General features: G+C 37.8%; 2 protein-coding genes across 8 annotated transcripts in view; one reads left to right on the forward strand and one right to left on the reverse strand.

Annotated features, from left to right (window-relative positions):
* Positions 1-18,133, forward strand: part of Ten-m (teneurin transmembrane protein Ten-m) — a 329,037-nt gene that overhangs the window by 51,996 nt on the left and 258,908 nt on the right. The gene's annotated exons all lie outside the window — the stretch shown is intronic.
* LOC117607568 (sialin-like) lies at positions 7,679-12,130 on the reverse strand. The gene is made up of 6 exons (XM_034331418.2): positions 11,972-12,130; positions 11,323-11,614; positions 9,926-10,511; positions 9,722-9,854; positions 8,901-9,142; positions 7,679-8,536 (listed from the first exon to the last, which is right to left on the reverse strand). The coding sequence occupies exons 1-6, from the start codon at positions 11,973-11,975 to the stop codon at positions 8,372-8,374; spliced, it is 1,422 nt and encodes a 473-aa protein (XP_034187309.1). The 5' UTR covers positions 11,976-12,130; the 3' UTR covers positions 7,679-8,371.

Raw genomic sequence — 18,133 nt, forward strand, 5'->3', positions numbered from 1 at the left:
AGGACTAAAATGTCTTGAGAAAATTGGGCATAGTACACGATACCTTCCAAGTATTATAACAACTTGTGGAGCCTCACTTCACCTAGCCATTTTCTCTAAAGAAGCCTATCACGATATACAGTACCAAGCATGTTAGGTTTCCTTCATGAAAATGGCGAAAAGGAGTAATTTTCAAAATCCTAAATTTAAAAATTCCTTTCTCTAAAATTAATTTCAGTTTCCAAATTCAACTTTCAAAACTTCGAGACTTTAATTCCAATCTTCCCAAAATTATCAAGTTTCAAAGTAGAAATTCTTAACTTTGAAAAAAATATTGGTTAAATTAAATAAATATTAAATAAAATTTTCGGAAGTAACAATTTTCCACGCGTGGACGAATAATCGAAAGACGTTTCCAATGACCGTAAAGCTTCCGGAAGCGAAAGGCGAGGAATTTTTGGCGCGATTTCCGGGTTACGTGGATCGGATTCCAGAGAAGGTCACGGGAAGCCGAGAATTCTCGCAATATCCGGCTAACGCTCTCGCAGATCGTCGCGATTACCGAATTCAGACGAGGATTTCTCACCTGTATGCGAAAAGGAGATGACGAAGAGAAAAATGGAAATGGAAAGGAAAGCAGAGACGGAGGAGAGGAGTACAAAAGAATGAATCGGCTCTCGCTTTCTCGAATGACAAATGGAGACCGCAAGATTGCGCCTGCGACATCCAATTAGCCCGACCTTCACCCTCTCTTCTACTTTTTTTTCCCCTCCTCCTACACCTATAACCTTCGTTTCGTCCATACCTTGCTATGTCAGGTGCAGGACACAACGGTTTGCGGATTCATCCTGCGAAACGGTTCTACCGTCGCCTTCTTCTGTTGACATTTAATCAACAAAAGTCCAAACTATTGTTCCACTCGGATTCACACATCGACTGTTATCACGATCTTTGGCTTTGTTCTTATTCTTCTCGTCGGGTGTTTATCGATTTACCCCCCTCGTGCTAACTGAGCCGGCAATGAACGTGCGTGAAATTCCTATGGACCGCGATGCTTTCAGACTCGTCTTTTTTAATTTCTTCGGAAAGAAAAACCAGGTTTCCTAACTTCCGTTAATATGGGATAAACCAGTAACCGTTATCACTTTAACCCATCAATACACAAAGCTGTGTTTTGCAAATAGTTTGTTATCATTTCTATTAATTATTTATTGTCGCGAGTATTGCAGCGATTACAACATTTATTTATTTCTTTTATTTAATTTTAGCATTGTCTGTCTTTTTTAGTTAATTGAAAATATATCTTAAAACTATAATTTTGGGAATGGAGATCTTATATGTATGTAGGAAAGTTAGGTTGAAATCCTTGTACCATTATATCCCCTTCGTCCAAATGTTTATCCTCCCTCGCATTTCCACTCTCAGCTATTTCTCTAGATTCCGGTGATTAATCGTGGTGAATTAATATCTCGTTGCTTCGAGACACCGCGCAGACAAAGAGAGAGATTATTTCCTGCCAGCGGTTTAGTAATTGTGACGAGAGACGAGGCTTTTTCGGCCTCGTTGTGCTGAATGCCAGCTGAGAATTCGCCTTTAGAAAACGTCGTTCGCGATGATCGAGAAACACCCGAAGAAATATTTGAGACGTCGGCTAAAGATAAATTCAAACTTTTCGCCGAAACGTGTTCGACGATGCAATAAATATTAATTCATAGAAATTTAATACAAATATTTAATATAAATTATATTAAACGCTATTGAAAAACAAAAAATATACAAGGGACACTCTTTGAGTGCTTGATTTTCAACGCTGAAAGTTATCTCACACGGTATCGCGTGCTCCATTTTCAATAAAATCTTTGTAAATTCCTCCACAAAGCCCGTAAGAGAATATTTTCTTTTAACCGAGGATTTTATGGCGAGAGAAAGTGGCTTGGGTTTGAGTAAATTTTCGCTTGTTTATCAAATTTATTTGATCGCTTGAAACATCGGGGATTAAAAAATTCATTACCGTTATGGGTGTGCGTTTGTTATACAACGTTCTCGAGGTTGCGCTAGAATCGCTCTATTTATTTTATAGCGTCATGGGTTCTTTTTTATTAGATAATTATGCAAACTGCAGCGAAGCCAGGTTCAGTGCTGCTGCTTCAGCCAGTATTTTTTACTTTCATCGTAGAATCAAACTTTCTTTCATGGTAACGTAGGATGTGGTTGATAAAATTTACCTCCAATGGATGTAAATGATTAATTTTTAGAAATTCCTTTTGCATTTCAATTATGATTTCATTATCGTTTAAATGTTTTATTTAATATTAACCTTGTGAAATATTTTTCTTTGTTTAATCAAAATTATGGAACATTTATAGGAGTTTTTCTACGTTAAATAATTATTCGTTACATGAAATGTTTGAAATTGTATTAAATAGAAATAAAAATTCTGAAGAGAGTAGAATTTTGCCGGTGTTTATGTTAAAAATCTATCAAATGTATTAACCGTATTTGAATCTTGGCGCTAGTAATAATAGGACATGTGCGCATGCGTAATTGATTGCGGTATACATGCGCATGCGTTAGTGCCTTGAGTGCACGTGCGCGTGCGCAATAGATTACGGTACGTGTACGCATGCGTCGGTACCTTCTACGCAACTGTGCATGCACGAACAATAGAAAGGGAATGCGACTTTCGTATTCTTTCTTCTAATTCGCAATAACGTTCAATAAAATTTGATAACAAACTTAAATAATAGCATACATTTGAAATAAGATAACGTATATTGTCACCTACTCTAAATTGTCCTTTAAATATTTTTCACATTAGCAGCTTATGCTACTCCCCGCAGAATCCTTGTTAGTTGTTTCAACGAGTTTAGTATGCAAATTGGCATAAAGGGTATATGCGCGTGGGATGTAACTCAAGTGCGGACACGCGAATAATGAGGGGTACGTTTTACCCTCGGGGGTAGTATGTTTTACATTCAAGCCGCTTATGCATCCCACTCGATCCGAAAAATCGTCTCTACACGCGAAAGGTATTAACAGTTAAATTTCAGAATGCTTAGTCTTCCCCTTGCTTTTCCTAGAACCACATGCAGATGTACTACGTTGTTTGATGAAATTACTCATAGAATGAAACTACGTACATACATAAATGCATTTACGCGGTTACAAATTAACTGAAATTTAGTTTATTTTATTTAAGCTCCTTACTGCATTATACATATAAGGGTTAACAGAGGTTTGCAAGAAAAATATGTGCTTTAATTATGACTGCAAGATATTTTTGAAAATTTATAGTCATCACTATTAGTCCTAGCTTATCTTGCTTCCTACCTAGTTACGCCACTGGTCTCAAAGATCAATTATCCCAGATACTAGAATGCAATAACCAACCAGTGGTCCTTGCTGCGGATAATCGTCTCATAATTCACATATCCAGCGTCATTATTATTCATATTTCGAATGAGAGCACGGTATGCGGAGGCAAATTGCCAAGCCAAGCCTGGCAAATACCAGGTTTGGTCGACGCTACGGGGAAGTTTAGCTTTTCATCAGGCATTATGTAACGCTCTGTAGCTTATTTACAGTGGCACTGTAAAAAGAGTGTGTTTACTTTAGAAGTTAATAACGCGTTAGGCGAAACCGAGAACACGTTTCCTTGTTAAAGCGAACAGACCACTGTGAAATGTGTTTAAACTTTTCTAATCTTAAAATTTATTTTCCAGCATTTATAACTTCTGATTGAAATAAAAATGAAGAAGAACTCGGGTTGATTTATCAGATTAATAATGAGTGTAATTGGTCGAATGGTCAAGTATTTTATCGCGTCAATTAATTCTCAATTACACACTGGAATGCGTTCACGGCCAGTCGATCATTCTTTACCACGCACCCCATAGGTTTGCGGGGGTGGTCGATGGCCAGAAAAAGAACAGAAGGGATTTGAACGATCACGCGAGGCCCGTAAACGGTTATCGCATCATTCAACCGGAAGTTCATTCCTGGTGGCCGGAAAAAATAGTCGGATACGCGTGTCCCTGTAATTATGCTTCGTAAAATTCAGCAGTTTTCTTGCGTGTCAGCTGGCCGGCCAGATTGGATCGTTCCTACGTGGGATGAGAGCAGACGTAAAATTTAAATCCCTTTTGAAAGCCGGCAAGGATTTTCAGGGGGTTACATGTAATTTTCCTTTTAACTAACCGCAATTTTAACTGCAATTTTAATTTTATGTTGAATCCTTGAATCAAGGATTGAAATATTTCAAATTATAGTAGCTTAACTATTTAAAGCTCTTACAAATTAAATATATTTAGAATGAAACTAATATTCAACGTTATGGTAAAGCAAATGTTCTCCAATTGGCACTTGATTTGTTCGTCACTGTTAACAGTTGAATTAACAAAATCTACTTCTCAATTTTCCTCAAGGAACAGTCTTGGATTCAGTTCCTGTCACCCTGGGTAACAATTTATTCATGGTATAATCCAAGTTATCGACAGGAGAAAAATTTACGCCCCGCAGGAGGGACATGCAGGATGCATCGAAAATGTAGAATAAAATTTTCCACGCGGTAGAAAGAACACCTATGAATTTAAAAAGTTACACGATTGTACAGGACGGCTAAACGAGTGCCATTTTTACAAATCAAATTGTCAGTACCGTATGAATGTCTTCTTTCCTTCGTATCCCATGTGTCGAAACGTCTTCTTCCTTCTGATCCGTCTTCGACATTCCAGTATCTCAGGGAAGAGATCGATCGGAAACGTTTCTGGAATCGAGAGAAACAGAATGCAGAGGGAACGGTGGTGTCCCTGCGTGTCAAATGAAAATATGTCAGTGCCACTCGGTGGCAAGCGAAATCCGGATGCGGTAGCATGGCTCATCAGCATGCGAAAACTTTGTTATTTGTTTGAACACGTTCAATTATGCATGCGCAATATGCTGACGGTTTTCAAGGGTGCTGAAAGTGGGAGTTTGGACGAATGGTCAAGGGAGGGGGAGGGGGAGGAGGGAAGACACACAGTTAGAGAAGAGGATACGATCGTTCTATCGAAGGGGTGCTTTCGTTCGACGCGGTTGAAATAACCATCAAACGAATGTTGGAATTTTCTGATTTAGAAATTTAGAAATTTAGAAATTTCCACGACTGCCCTCTCGCGAGCGCAGTTACCCATAATGGCATCTACCGCAATATCCCTCGTTAAAATTCACCGAGTATCTACAGAAATCCCATACATCCCAACATTCTCATGGTAATCCATCCGTTCCTTCGAAAGTTGATCCGAAACTTGTATCGAGTAACGTATGAAGTTCAAAAACCGTATCAGTGGAAAATTATAATTCAGCGTTGCACGCGCGGCAAACTTGCCGCCTTGTTAACCGGCACCTTGTTAACTGGGTCATCCTCGGCGGAGGGAGGGGTAGCGAAGTATTCCAGATTATTTCCTTACTGTTCCAGCAGGTGGATGGAAGGCAAGAGAGAATAAGAAAAGGAGTAGGGAAGGTCGCTTCGGCATTCCACGGAGTCCGGTGAAGAATTCGATATGCCGGGGATGACGGCGAAGTGGCCGGGTAAAAGCGAGGCTAGGAATCCCGAAACTCGGTCACCTGGTTTCCAATTGACCGGCTTCGGCCCACCCTCTCGATTCCAACGGCAAAACCGAGCTCGCATTATGCGAACTTCCTGCGGATTAGTTGTCGTCAAGTTTAATATTTTGCCTGGTGATTCCCGTACCCACGTACGGCCAATCCTCGTTTCGCTACTCCTGTTTGCAGATTTCCAGCAAATACACGCTCTGACCAAGTTTCAACGTTATTGGCCAAATTATAAACAAGAGGAGTACGAGTTTACCGTGGTTAAATTTCGGTAAAAGGGGGATGCGCAGATTCGTTTTAAGGGGTAAGGATACCCTGGAGGCCTCGGAATGATAGCCAACTTTTACGACAGTTTACAAAGTTTACATTTGTGGCAGTTTGAATTGAAAATTTTTGAAATTCAAAAATCAGAACTTTACAAATTTTTAATGATAAGAAATTATACTAATTTTTTCTAAATTAACTTTAATATCGTTAAAGTAAGAATTCTGGCAGAATTGGAGTGTCATTTTGTACACGAAGCCTAGTCAGTGATGACCACTCATCGTTATACATTAAATAACTATAAATTGAGTGTAAACCATAGTTGGAAATGGACGTGGTGGCAAACATCGAAATATCTAGCAATTTATCGTGCTGGTGTCAGTCTCAATATTCCAAGTTTTTTCGCTGTCTAGGCTAGAGCTGCGACGCCTGGCGTCTCTGGCTTCCGTCTGGAACGTCATGCGAGCTCTCTTATTAAAGGTGGCGATTTATCGCTAGTAATAACGGGTGTGCGGTCTGGTGGTGCACGGCCAGCGAATGTCTCCCAGAGAGAGCATTGCAGAGGAACGAAGTGGCACGAACGCCATTCTTGGGAGGGTTTCAAGGTGGCGAAAAGTAAAGGGAGGTTTATTCATGGCCGACCCTTACATGTATGTATACATATATGTTATGTATGTATGCACGTGGTGCAATGGGCCGTGAAACGTGCTACCTCCCTTGAATTAACAATATTCCCGGACATTTTCGGATACGTTCGCGGTCGTTACAAACATGGCAGAGAGACTGTAACGAGCAGCAGGATTGATTAACCATGGCGTGGAACAAGTCTACTTCTGCCAGCTCCGAGCAAACGAGTCAACGTCCCGATCCCTCGGCGAAGGATCAGCCGAGCCTTAATTACCGTTGATTAATAGCTTCTTCGATGGATTGTCGGCTCACGAGCTACCTTCGCGTAGATCTACTACGATTCTTCTTCGAAACTGTTTTACAGGCTGATTTTCCGGCTACTGCTTAAAATAAAATCCCACGGGACGGGGGAGACGACACTGATAGGGGGTAGTTAAGATCACATGCTTCTGACTGGGTAAAAGAGTAACGGGCAATTACCCACGTGAGAGCAAGTGATGTACATTCCCAGGCATCGATCAGTGCTCAATTTCACAATTTCAGAACTTTATATCTATATTCAGAAGCTTAAAAATTTCAAAACTTTATTACTATTATTCCTAAACTTGAAAATTTAATATTTTTTAATTTATAAATGAAAGTTTCAGAGAAGGGTAACTTAAAAATTCATCAATTTAAATATTCGGTATTTCTCATTATTTATTAGTTGAATGTTTAAAATGGTAAAATGGTTAATATCCGCTTGGATGGAGTTCATTAGACCCCAGAAATTTTTTACCAATACAGCTTCCATTTTTCAATTCTACAGCTTTTCATACTTGAACGATCATAATAATGATTGAAAAGCTATAGAAGAATTTGTTTTTCGTATTGAATTACTCCAAAAGCCCCATTTTTCCTTTTCAGGGCTACTTTTTTTTCTTCTCATTGCGCTGTCATTATCCTGGACAAGTGAAATCGGTGTCACATCTTCGATCAGTGTCCTCGACTCATCGCTGTCGCTATGAATGACACGTTTCCGGTGATGCTCTTCAATTAAACGTCCTTTAAAATCTCATTTAATACCAACATTCATTCGGAAGATGTTCTTTAATACCAGGTTGAAATAGGGTCATGACGAGTGACACGATGAAAATAAATGAACTATTATTTTACACGAATGAAAATTTAGAGTGCTGAATAAAATTTTTCCTAGTAATTTCCTAGTCATTTCTTCGAAACGAAATGAAAACGTAATTATATTAGACGACCAAGAAAAAAACAGCAATTTCTGTAATTTCTGCAACTCAAAAAATTTACTTGAAATTATCCGGCACTTTTCTCGAGCCAAGTCTTTGATAAATCGGCAACAGGAAACGTATCAAACGAGAAGGGAAATGACTTGGCTGTAATCGTTCATTTCTCAGCGTGAACCTCGTTGAGACTCTCTGCCGTAGCACTGAAATAGATTATAAACGTAACGTTTCAGTCGCCATAAATATTCGCCGTTAAGTCGGCTCTTTTAAAGCAAAGGTTTTAAGCGGCTCTTTCGCGAACTGCGCTGATCTAATTGGGATAAGACGGATTTTTCTACCAGCTGGCCCTTAATTGGTCCGCCATCATTACGGGTGGTCTTGCGGTTCTAATTACTTTAACTGCACTCGGCGACTTTTAGGTATATCGTTCTTAAATGATTTTTATTGCTTCTGGATAATTCAACAACAAATAATCGAAAAGGTATTTTGAAAATATTTGGAAATTTTATTACTGATTTTATTAAAAATCTTGCCTCGAATGCAATGTCGGCTCCCAAATTGAGATTATTCGGGTACCAGTCCCAAAAGTAGAGGTATTCTAGTATTTTCATAAATTTCATAGATCTCTTTTTGGACAATAATTGACAATTATGTAACACTATTAATGGGTGTTACTAAGTTCTAGTTGTCCGAGATCTTGGAGCTTCATTGTCGAAACCATTCAGCTCATAATTCCAATGTTGAATCTCAGCAGATGCGTACAAACCAAATACAACGCATGCAGATATTTGGGAAATAATTACGGTCCACATGACGTACTGCCATCGCTGCATAGTATGCTGCATCATAAAGATAACGAAATTCCCTTTAATTCGTGTAATCGGAATTGTCTTTATATGTGAGCATAAAAATGGTGGCACATCGAAAGCATAAATTCTGAAGAATGCACCTTTAAGAACGCATTAGAGACAGTAAAGAAGTAAAATACTGTTTTATCAGTGACTTGGGTTAAATTAAGTTTAATTTATAAGTTCTTGCTTTTGCAATTTATTGCCTAACGTTTAGAAGTTATCTATGAAAGAATTAATACTAAAATCTTATGAAAATCAGACTTCTCTCAAATTTTCCTTAGAGTTTAGGGCTTAAACCTTGAATGAAATAAGTTTGGTACAGGTAGATATTCGAAGATTCTTTGTTACTTACCCCATGTTCAGTAAGGGCACCAACCAATGCTGGCAAGATGAATGCTGAGATCGTTCCAGGAGTGTTTGTGATTCCCATTAGAATTCCTGCGTAATTCGGGGCTAGGTCGTTAGCATTAGCGACATGTCCGATGAAGAGTACACCGCACAGTACTATGCTCAGTACCAATAGTATAGTTGATCCTGTGCGATTACAACCGATGTATGCGATCGTAAAGAGACAGAAACTTGATGGAACGCAACCTGCAACACAAACATAAACAATTCAATCGATATATTTTGACAACTAATATATCAGGCACTTAGAATTAAAGGGATGCAACTGAAATTTTTACATTAAAAATAGAAATAGTTAGTCAAATCGTTAAATATATTATTGTAAATAAACACAAAAATCCCTTTAGTTTTATGATATTTTTTACTGTTATCCCAGAAAATAAAAAATATTGTGTACATTTTGTATTCCATTTAATCCTTTCTAAAAGTGAAAAATCCTAGGTATTCTAAATCTATTTTTTAAATAAATTTTCATCAACGTCGATACCTTCTATCTAGGTTAAATCCAGAAACGATGGATGGATTATAAATGCTATACAATTTTTTTACTTTCCAGTATTCCAATAAAAATCTTTCCATTTATCCTGAGAGAAAAATCAAAGAGCGAGCTTGTCACCAAGATGTGAATTGGCACCCAAGCGAATTAAAAATTTAAAAATTTCTGAGTTTGAAAATTCCAAAATTCCAAAATTCCAAAATAAAATTGTTATCTTACCCTAGATATACTTCCAAATTGTTTTAAAATAATAACATAATCAAACTCACTTATAAAGACCGCGGTTTTCCGTCCAAAAGTTTGTGACCAATATCCTTTCTGCTTTCCCCAATCTAACAGTTTTCCAATCGACGGATTCACCAGAACGTTCAACAGATAAGGTGTGCAACTAATGGCGGAGTTCTGTATAATCAAATTATTGTCTCATAAAACCGTCAACGATCCTAAAATCACAGTAGCAGACTGCAGCTTACCGATTTAATATCAAATCGGAGTATCTTGTTCATGTACAAGGGCAATTGCGTGAGCAAAAAGTACCAACCAAAGTTTCCAAAGGTATTAGTGTAAATCAGCGCCCAGAATGGCACCGATGTGAATATGCTTTTCCACGGTACCTGCGTTTCCGACGAGCCAGGAGCTCTGTGACCGTAAGAGCTCACGATCAGCTGTCGTTCCGTTTCGGTTATGTATTTCTGCGATTCCGGAGTGTCGGCGAAGAAGAAATAGAATACAACGCACCAAATTAACGGCAAAGAGCCGTGGATGTAAAACACCGCTTCCCAGCCTATGGAAGCTAGGATCATACCGGAAGAGAAGATGGACACCACGGTTCCCAGTGACGTGCCGGCGTAAATGATACCGATCCACGTTGATTTCTCTTCGTATATCATCCATTTCGCGACTAATACGTTCACCACGGGAAGATTGGCAGCGCTCATAAGACCCGTTAAGAATCTTAATATGTAGAGTAGGACCAGTACGTTGGCTGTTAGTGGCACGAGCAGAGTCAATACTGCGTTCGCCAACACGCAGATTAGCAAGACGCTCTTTGAATGGAAGCTGTGCAAAGATGACGAAGATTGAGAAGGTTGCATTTTTTTTTTCATAGTTAATTCGGGGGTTTGAATTCAAAATTCTCCTGAAAATGTATTTTTTTTTTCATTCTCTCATTTCTTCTGTTTCCCTATATTTTTTTATTAAAATTTTGCGAAATTTGCGCTTGCTTGTCAAAAGTAGGGAAACAATTTACATTTGAAATTTTTATAATGAGAATGACGTCAGCTGTTCAGTAGATTTTAGTCTACTGGAAAAATGTTAAATTTTCAAAACTCTCTTGACCACGTATTTTTTCCTTTATTTTCTATTCTCTTTTATTTTTAACAAAATTGATTAAGAAACAAAAGAAGCTTTCCAAGTTTGTAATTATTTATAAAAATTGCATTGAATTTCATGGTTAAACATTTTATAAAATACAATTTAAAATAACACATGTATGATAGTAATGATATTCAAAGGGTCGAAATTGTTGCGTGTCAAACGAACACTTATCACGGACCTACACGTTACACGACAGTACACCTCATAAACGATTATTACTGCTACCGACCTTCATTATCTTATTAAATAACGCTCTGTCAACATCACTGATAACAGCAGTCTGGTTTCATTATTGACGGAAAAAAAAAAAAAAAAGAACACTTCGTCACTGAACTTCTCATACATATAGATGTATCTCGAAGATAATGCACGTGAAAATTATTTCACTAATTATTTAATTATTTCTTGATTATTTTATGATTTATAAAAAGTGCTTCTGCATCGGGAGAAAATGATTTTATTTTAGATGTAAATTAAATTACCGTTCACTCACCGATCAGCAAAGTATCCTGACGGAGCCATACCCACAAGATACCCAGCAAAGTAAATGCTGATAACTAAACCTTGCTCGGTAGTAGACCAATCGAATGGACCGTCTATATCTACGCTTACAGAATCTTCATCTTCAAAAATGCATTCTGGCAGCACGTGTTCAATTTCATGTTCACCATTCTTCTTAGCTTTAACCATGCCAACAATGGCGGTAGCAATGTTCACTTTTAGTCCATAAATAATCATATTCGCGATGCAGAGCATTATGGCGAACAGGTATCTTACAATTATCTCTGCGAAATATAATTCACCAATTATTTTATTCTGACCTTTCTTTCATTAATTCGTGATTAAAAAAACATTATTCTTATCTACTTCTTATTATTTATTAATGCAGTTCATTTTTATAATGCAAAAGAATAATTTTTAACGAATATCGCAGCGTAAAGATTAGACGAACGTTTGTGGGTCTCGCGAATGTTCGGAATAGCAGTTATACTTGAAATTTCGCGGAACAACGTAGAAACTGTGAACCATTAAAACGTTATCCAGGGAAAGTTAACCGGCGCACAATTTTGACACTCGTGAATATTTAAGCGAGCAAATTTGCATGAACAGTACGAAAGGATAAAGAATTATTGCCTGCTCACCCATTTTTCCCTTTTAACGTTAGCGTTTAGATGTCAAATCTGTTCTTCTTCGTTCGTCGCGTTGATAACCATTCTATGCTTTAAATCCGCGGCCTGATATGTCAGTATCCGCTCGCATGTTCGACTGACGACTATCGAAGTATCGATTCATTATTCCTTCTTAAGCAGATATCTTCAACGAATCATCATCAAAAATTCATCAAACGTGGCGGTATCGTTTGTTTTCAAAGCTGTCATATCAATAATTGCGATCTGGATTTAAACACTTTTTATTTGAAATGAAAGAAACAAAATATGAATTTATTTCGAAATTATTTATTTGCCAAATATACGATTATTTACCATAATAATATAAAATATAAAATAACACTTTTAATACGACTCAATATTTAATATTTTATTCATTTTTTAAAGCAATTCACGTTATTATTAATTTATAGGTATTGGATTTACAAAATTAATTTTATATTACAAAAAGAAATGAAAGTAAAAATTTATTTCTAAAATATTAAAATAAACGTCACTGTTGTCGGTGGTCCTGCTTAAAATTAAAACAAGTGATATTGATTTATTAAGATTCGAGGCAATATTAAATATTTCATAATGGACTTTATAAATATACAGGAATATAGATACATAGACCTATAAAATACATGAATATACTCTAATCATATTTCGTTTTCGAGATTAATTAAGCATTTAACCAGTGTTCTTGTTTTAATTAATGACAGTATTGTTCTTATCTAACGTCTGCAGCGGTGTTTGAAGAAGTATCGACCGCTTAAAAGTTTTTACTGTGCGACATCAACCTGTTGAACGTTTCCACTGTATATATGTTACATTTTCATCGTGTTTTATATGAATCCACTAGCATTAGCGATTCTCATCAACGGATAAATCCATAAATATTGAATAAACACACATGTCTGCACGCGTGTGTAAATTTCGACTATGCAAACATTTAACTTTCTTAACCGATTTAATGCTGCTCTGAAAACCATTCTTCAATTTCCTAACAGTATTTTTATATTTTAATTTTCTTATCAATTAGAAAATATTAGAAAGTACCCCCATAATGGTGTCATTAATCAAGTGTAGCTGAAAACATAAAATATCGAACAAGAAGAACAGAATGACGAATACAGCACTTTGCATTTCCATGAGCTTCCTATAGCACGGGCTGTTTGTCGGTGCTCGTTGACCCGAGAAACCGCAGCTTTCTAGGGTCACGCGTGTCTCCAAAGCTTGAAGCGTGTTTGACAAACGCGCACCTGTAACGACCATCGATCGATTCCTTTTAACGTCGGCTCCTTTCACGTCACGGCCAAACGACAAGCGTAACGAAACGTTTCGTAGAGAACTGGAAGACTTGTCTTCAGCGTGCGTTGCTGCGAGGTGAATGCTCGCATGTATCAGCGCGGAATCCAGCGGAGAAAATGCGTACCCTCGACGCGTTAGAAGTGAAAGAAAAAAGGAAGGAAGCCGAAGAATAAAATTGTAAAAAGACGAGGAAGCACAGAGGCTATGACCGATTAGGCGGGTTTGAAAAAGATCTAGGATGAAACCGGTCGGTGATTCTCAGGAATTCACCCATTGTTGGTCAGCCACTTTTCCTTAGGTCAGAATGTAAACACACGGAACACTTGAAAAGAGCTACTCGAAATAGAATCAGTCAAAGGCTGACACTTCTCGACGGAGGAATACCAATTAGCTGCTGGAAGTTCGTGCTGCTAACAAGCCTGCTGCTCTCTTAACGTCCGTAGGACCACCTACCGTGAACGTAAAGCGATACAAAGAGAAACTTTTGTTATTTTTTTTTTCTTAAACTCTTGCTTGTTCCATATCCAACGACGACTAATTATAGGAGACGTTCATTCGTTCGTTAGTTTCTTCTTCTGTCGCGTTACATAGCTACCGAAACTGTTCCAAGATATTTGTACAATTATAGCTTTCTGATTCAGAAAATTCATTTATCACGAGAAGTACTGTCTTTCAGATTTGTCAATAGTCAGAGAATTTGATCCAACTAACATGTCTGCCTCCAAGTCAGTGAATTAAAAAATTTATAAGTCCAGAAATTTGAAATTTTCAAATTGAGAAATTGTTATAGTTCTGGTTGACAAGAAAAAGGATCTCAGTTCCTGTTTCCATGTAAATACATGGTATCTACTAGCGGATCATCAATATGTATGTAAGCCGACGTTCGTCGAGGCTTCGTCGTCCGGCTTAGCCGAGGGGTAGCTTCTTCGAGCGATAAGAATGGAGGGAGGGAATATCATAATACCCGTAAGCCATGGGACATATTAAGAGGATCATATCGTTCGCGTCTAAAATCCATAAGAAGCTTCGGTTTGATCCGAAAGGCGAGAAGGTTGCGAGTGAGCAGAACCTTGACAGTGAGCGTCCAGCTGACGTCTCGACGCTTCTAATGCGATCAACGGTGTCCATTCTATCTTCTTCGGTTAAGGGTGATTCAATTAACCCTTAACACTCTCTGGACTGGTCATATAACTTGAGTGTGTATTTCGTAGGTTGAAGTCTATGCAATTTTATTTATAATTACTCGAGAAATATTATTAATTTTTCAGTATAACAAGATTGATGCACTTTCTAAATTTTTCATTAAATTACAATGCTAATGACCATCTAATTAGTATTAATAGACAAGTGTAATTAGTTACTCCTTGTCACGAAATATGATTCATAGTCCCAATAGAAGGCAGACGAGGGTCTGGAAAAAGAATTCAAAGAAAAAAGTTAGGTTGTGTATGTTATGCATAAATTAGGTCCCGTCTCAAAGTAACTGGATCATCAGAGCCATAAATATTTCCATTTGAATATGGAAATGAGTATCCTGTATGCTTAATTACAGCTTAAAACCGTTGTGAAACAATTTCAAATGATGGTCTATTTTACCATGACCATGTCTAAGTCTAAGGAATTCGTCTTTTAATGTTAGTTTACAGGGAAGAAGGAAGAGATCGGTGGCCATCCATCATCGTTAGCATTTCATTCAACGTACTTCAGCCGAACGGAAGTTACCGTTGACTTTGAGAGCTGTGTAAACTGCACGAACAAACAGAACGTCTTACGATCGTTCAATAGCATCTTCGTGCTCGCTGTATTTTAGGAATGCATGCATATTTGAATTTGTAAGCTAAGTAGGTACTGGGGTGGGGTCCAAAAAATGTAGATTGACCTGCTTATCATTCTAAAATTCCAAAATTCCAAAATTCGTCAGAGTTCAGAATTCCTGAAATAAAAAGAATTCTCTACATTTTCCCTACGGTAATGTACCAGTGACGAAATCTTACTTCTCGTTGTCATCTTGCTAGGAAATTGGTGCGTTTTCCAGAAATCGTTCTAGGCGCGTTTTCGTCGACTAAGCAGATTTGCAAGTCGACCGCATTACGATATTCCTGGACGAGACGAGTCGCGTTGGAAGACACACGGAGGGCTGCCTCTGTACTACAAGGAGATATGACACTCGTCTTGTTAGCGGTACAAGATGTCCTCATTATCGCGACTGACGGTGATGACGATGCAAGCGAGGCCGAAAGCTACCGTGAATTCCAAACTGCTGCTTGCTTGATGCAACGGCACGAAGAGGTGCGAAACGTAGTTGATGAGACGTAAGAAAGAAAAGCGGCAAGGAGGGTAGATCAAACAACTGGCGGGAAAAGAGAGTCGCGAGAGACTCGTTAAAACACAACCTCTTCAGATTCTACCGCCTTTCCAAACCTAAAACTCGATTCTTCGTTTCCATGAATTTACGCTTCTTCTTAATTGTGGAATTAATGACGTGCCGAGTAACTGGGTCAGATATGAAAGAAAATATTTCGTATTGAGCCGTTGGCGAAATTCGAAATATTCCCTTTTGTTCTAAACGGAACAAGGTCTCGAAATTTCAGAGAAAAATAATGTACACTATATTTGAATCTAAACACAATGGCGCAAGAATTTTTTCGATAACTCTACAAAGTTAACCCTTCTCAAGATTTTCAATTTTAGATACGGGTTAGCTAATAAATATCACAAAATTCAGCGCTTGTCATTTATTTTAAAATTATTTCAAAATAAACGAAATATTGTCAATGCGTGTCTACAAATAATTGTTCATTATGAAGACTCGACTTCCGGTTTCTTATCTTCCGAGAGTCAGTTGCAAAATCGAAGTTATCGCTAGGAGGAGGAAAATGTCGCTTTTAATATCCCGTATCTGCTGAATCTTGAACTGTTCGGCGTCCCGCAGGGAGACACAGACAGCTCTGCCTCTTTCCTTAACCCGAATGAACTATGCTTTCCAGACGAACTTTGTTTCCCCGCGATAACATTCCAAAGTTAAAGGGTTCTCTGTCTCTTCGCCGTGATAAAGATCGCCCTTTTCACCCCTCTTTCACTCCGTTATCTTAGCCGGCGATTCACGAGCCCGATTGAAGAATATAAGCGCGAGTATCGCGTGAGCCTTTGATTTCGTTACACTGGCCATCTGATTACACGGTACCTTGTATCAGACTTACAGAAGCTGTGCAATACCTTACCTAGGAATACATTTTCCTTTCCATTCGATTTCACGATTCTGCTACGGAACAATAGCTCCCGTTAAGAGCAGCTAAAAATAAACAAACATTGCCCTCGATCTGTCCAATAAAATGCACATTAATCTTTCCATTTCAAGATTAAAAAGGCACGATAGCTTGTGCGTTTCAATAAATGCTCGCTCAGAAATAACCTAGTTTTTTCATCATTTATGAAGTTGATACCGAACAAGATTACTCCAATACGTCATTATTTACAGATCAATGGTTATTTCTTAAATGAACTGTAGAAAGGTTCTTTTAAAATCGATCTCACAGTCGATTCAATTCCTTCCCTGACTATACATAAATGAAAAGATAAGACGCGGAATGAGGATAGGGAAGGAATTAAAAAATAATAACAATAAGAGAGAGGAACAGGAGATGATATTATCGCTCGGCTGTGTATAACTGTTGGAAACGATTCATAAGGAAGAATAACTGTGCTCGTTCGACCAGGTAAATATCCGGCTTTAACGAACCAACGGATAGTATCGATCCTTGTGGTATCTCGTTCCCGCGTCACTAATCCTAAATAAGGTTTATAAAATAAAGTAGAACGAGTCTGTGGAGATCGATAACCTAGAGGGAATAGTAAAGGTTATTCTCGGCTCACCTGAGATTCTCTGATATGGTCGAAGGTAATACTTTCTTACCATTGCCCGTTCTTCCATTCTTACCATCCGAGATGGTTTGCTGCTTGCCTTATTCCTTAATAGAATCGTATTATAATTTATCCTTAATTCTTTGTTAATTCTTTGTGGCACTGTAGTATATAAAGTGTCCCAGAAAGAGTGATGATCCCTGAGGTGATTCTGAACGAACGAGAAAAAACGAGTGCCTTTTAGAAAATCACAAATTACATTAATTTGTAAATCAGCTGTAGTTGAAACAGGGTGTGTAGATCGATTAGCAGGACGTATCTTAGGTAAGATTCATAGAGGTGATCTAACATAAGGAATTAGGTAAGAGGAAGTGAAAGATGCGTTGCTTTTTTTAATTCTTCTTCTTGATGTGAGTAATAAATGGTGTGGGACGAAGGTGAGGCTTTCTTTGGACATTTCTTAGAGCTCTAAAGTTTTATCGAACGGAATAGGGTTGAAAATTAACTTTTCGGTGATCGAATGAACCTTTTCAGTCAAAAAACATTAATTAATTCTAAAAATTTGGAACAAGGAACTTAATTATCACTGTATTTTTAGTGAACACTAATTACAGATTAGAAGTTTCTTTAAAAAGATTTAGCACTATTTCACATAGAATCTTAGAAGATTAAATTCTATTAAATAATTAGAAGATAATTTCCAAGTGTCGTGTGAGGTGCTAAAATTGTCTTTGCTATTGCTGTTCATCTTGAAAGATAATCGACGTTCGAATCCATTCGTGTCTCGTCAAATGGAATCATAGATTTCCTGTCATGTGGCTTATTGCTGGACGAATCACGAATGCCTACTACTGAACGTAGTACGAAAATAAAAAAAAAAAAGAAAAAAAGAAAAATCAAAACGTTTGCACAATCAGCCAATTGCATCGGGGATATATCGTATATTTTTTTCGATGGAAACGGCAGAAAATACGTATGTAT

Source organism: Osmia lignaria, chromosome 6, assembly GCF_051020975.1.
Source record: "Osmia lignaria lignaria isolate PbOS001 chromosome 6, iyOsmLign1, whole genome shotgun sequence".
NCBI classification, from domain to species: domain Eukaryota; kingdom Metazoa; phylum Arthropoda; class Insecta; order Hymenoptera; family Megachilidae; genus Osmia; species Osmia lignaria.

Coding starts and splice junctions, on each gene's coding strand:
- LOC117607568 (XM_034331418.2), bottom strand. Junction 10,512..11,322: donor TCAGGATACTTTGCTGATCG/GTGAGTGAACGG, acceptor ATCTTTGCACAG/CTTCCATTCAAAGAGCGTCT. Junction 9,855..9,925: donor TCCGATTTGATATTAAATCG/GTAAGCTGCAGT, acceptor TTGATTATACAG/AACTCCGCCATTAGTTGCAC.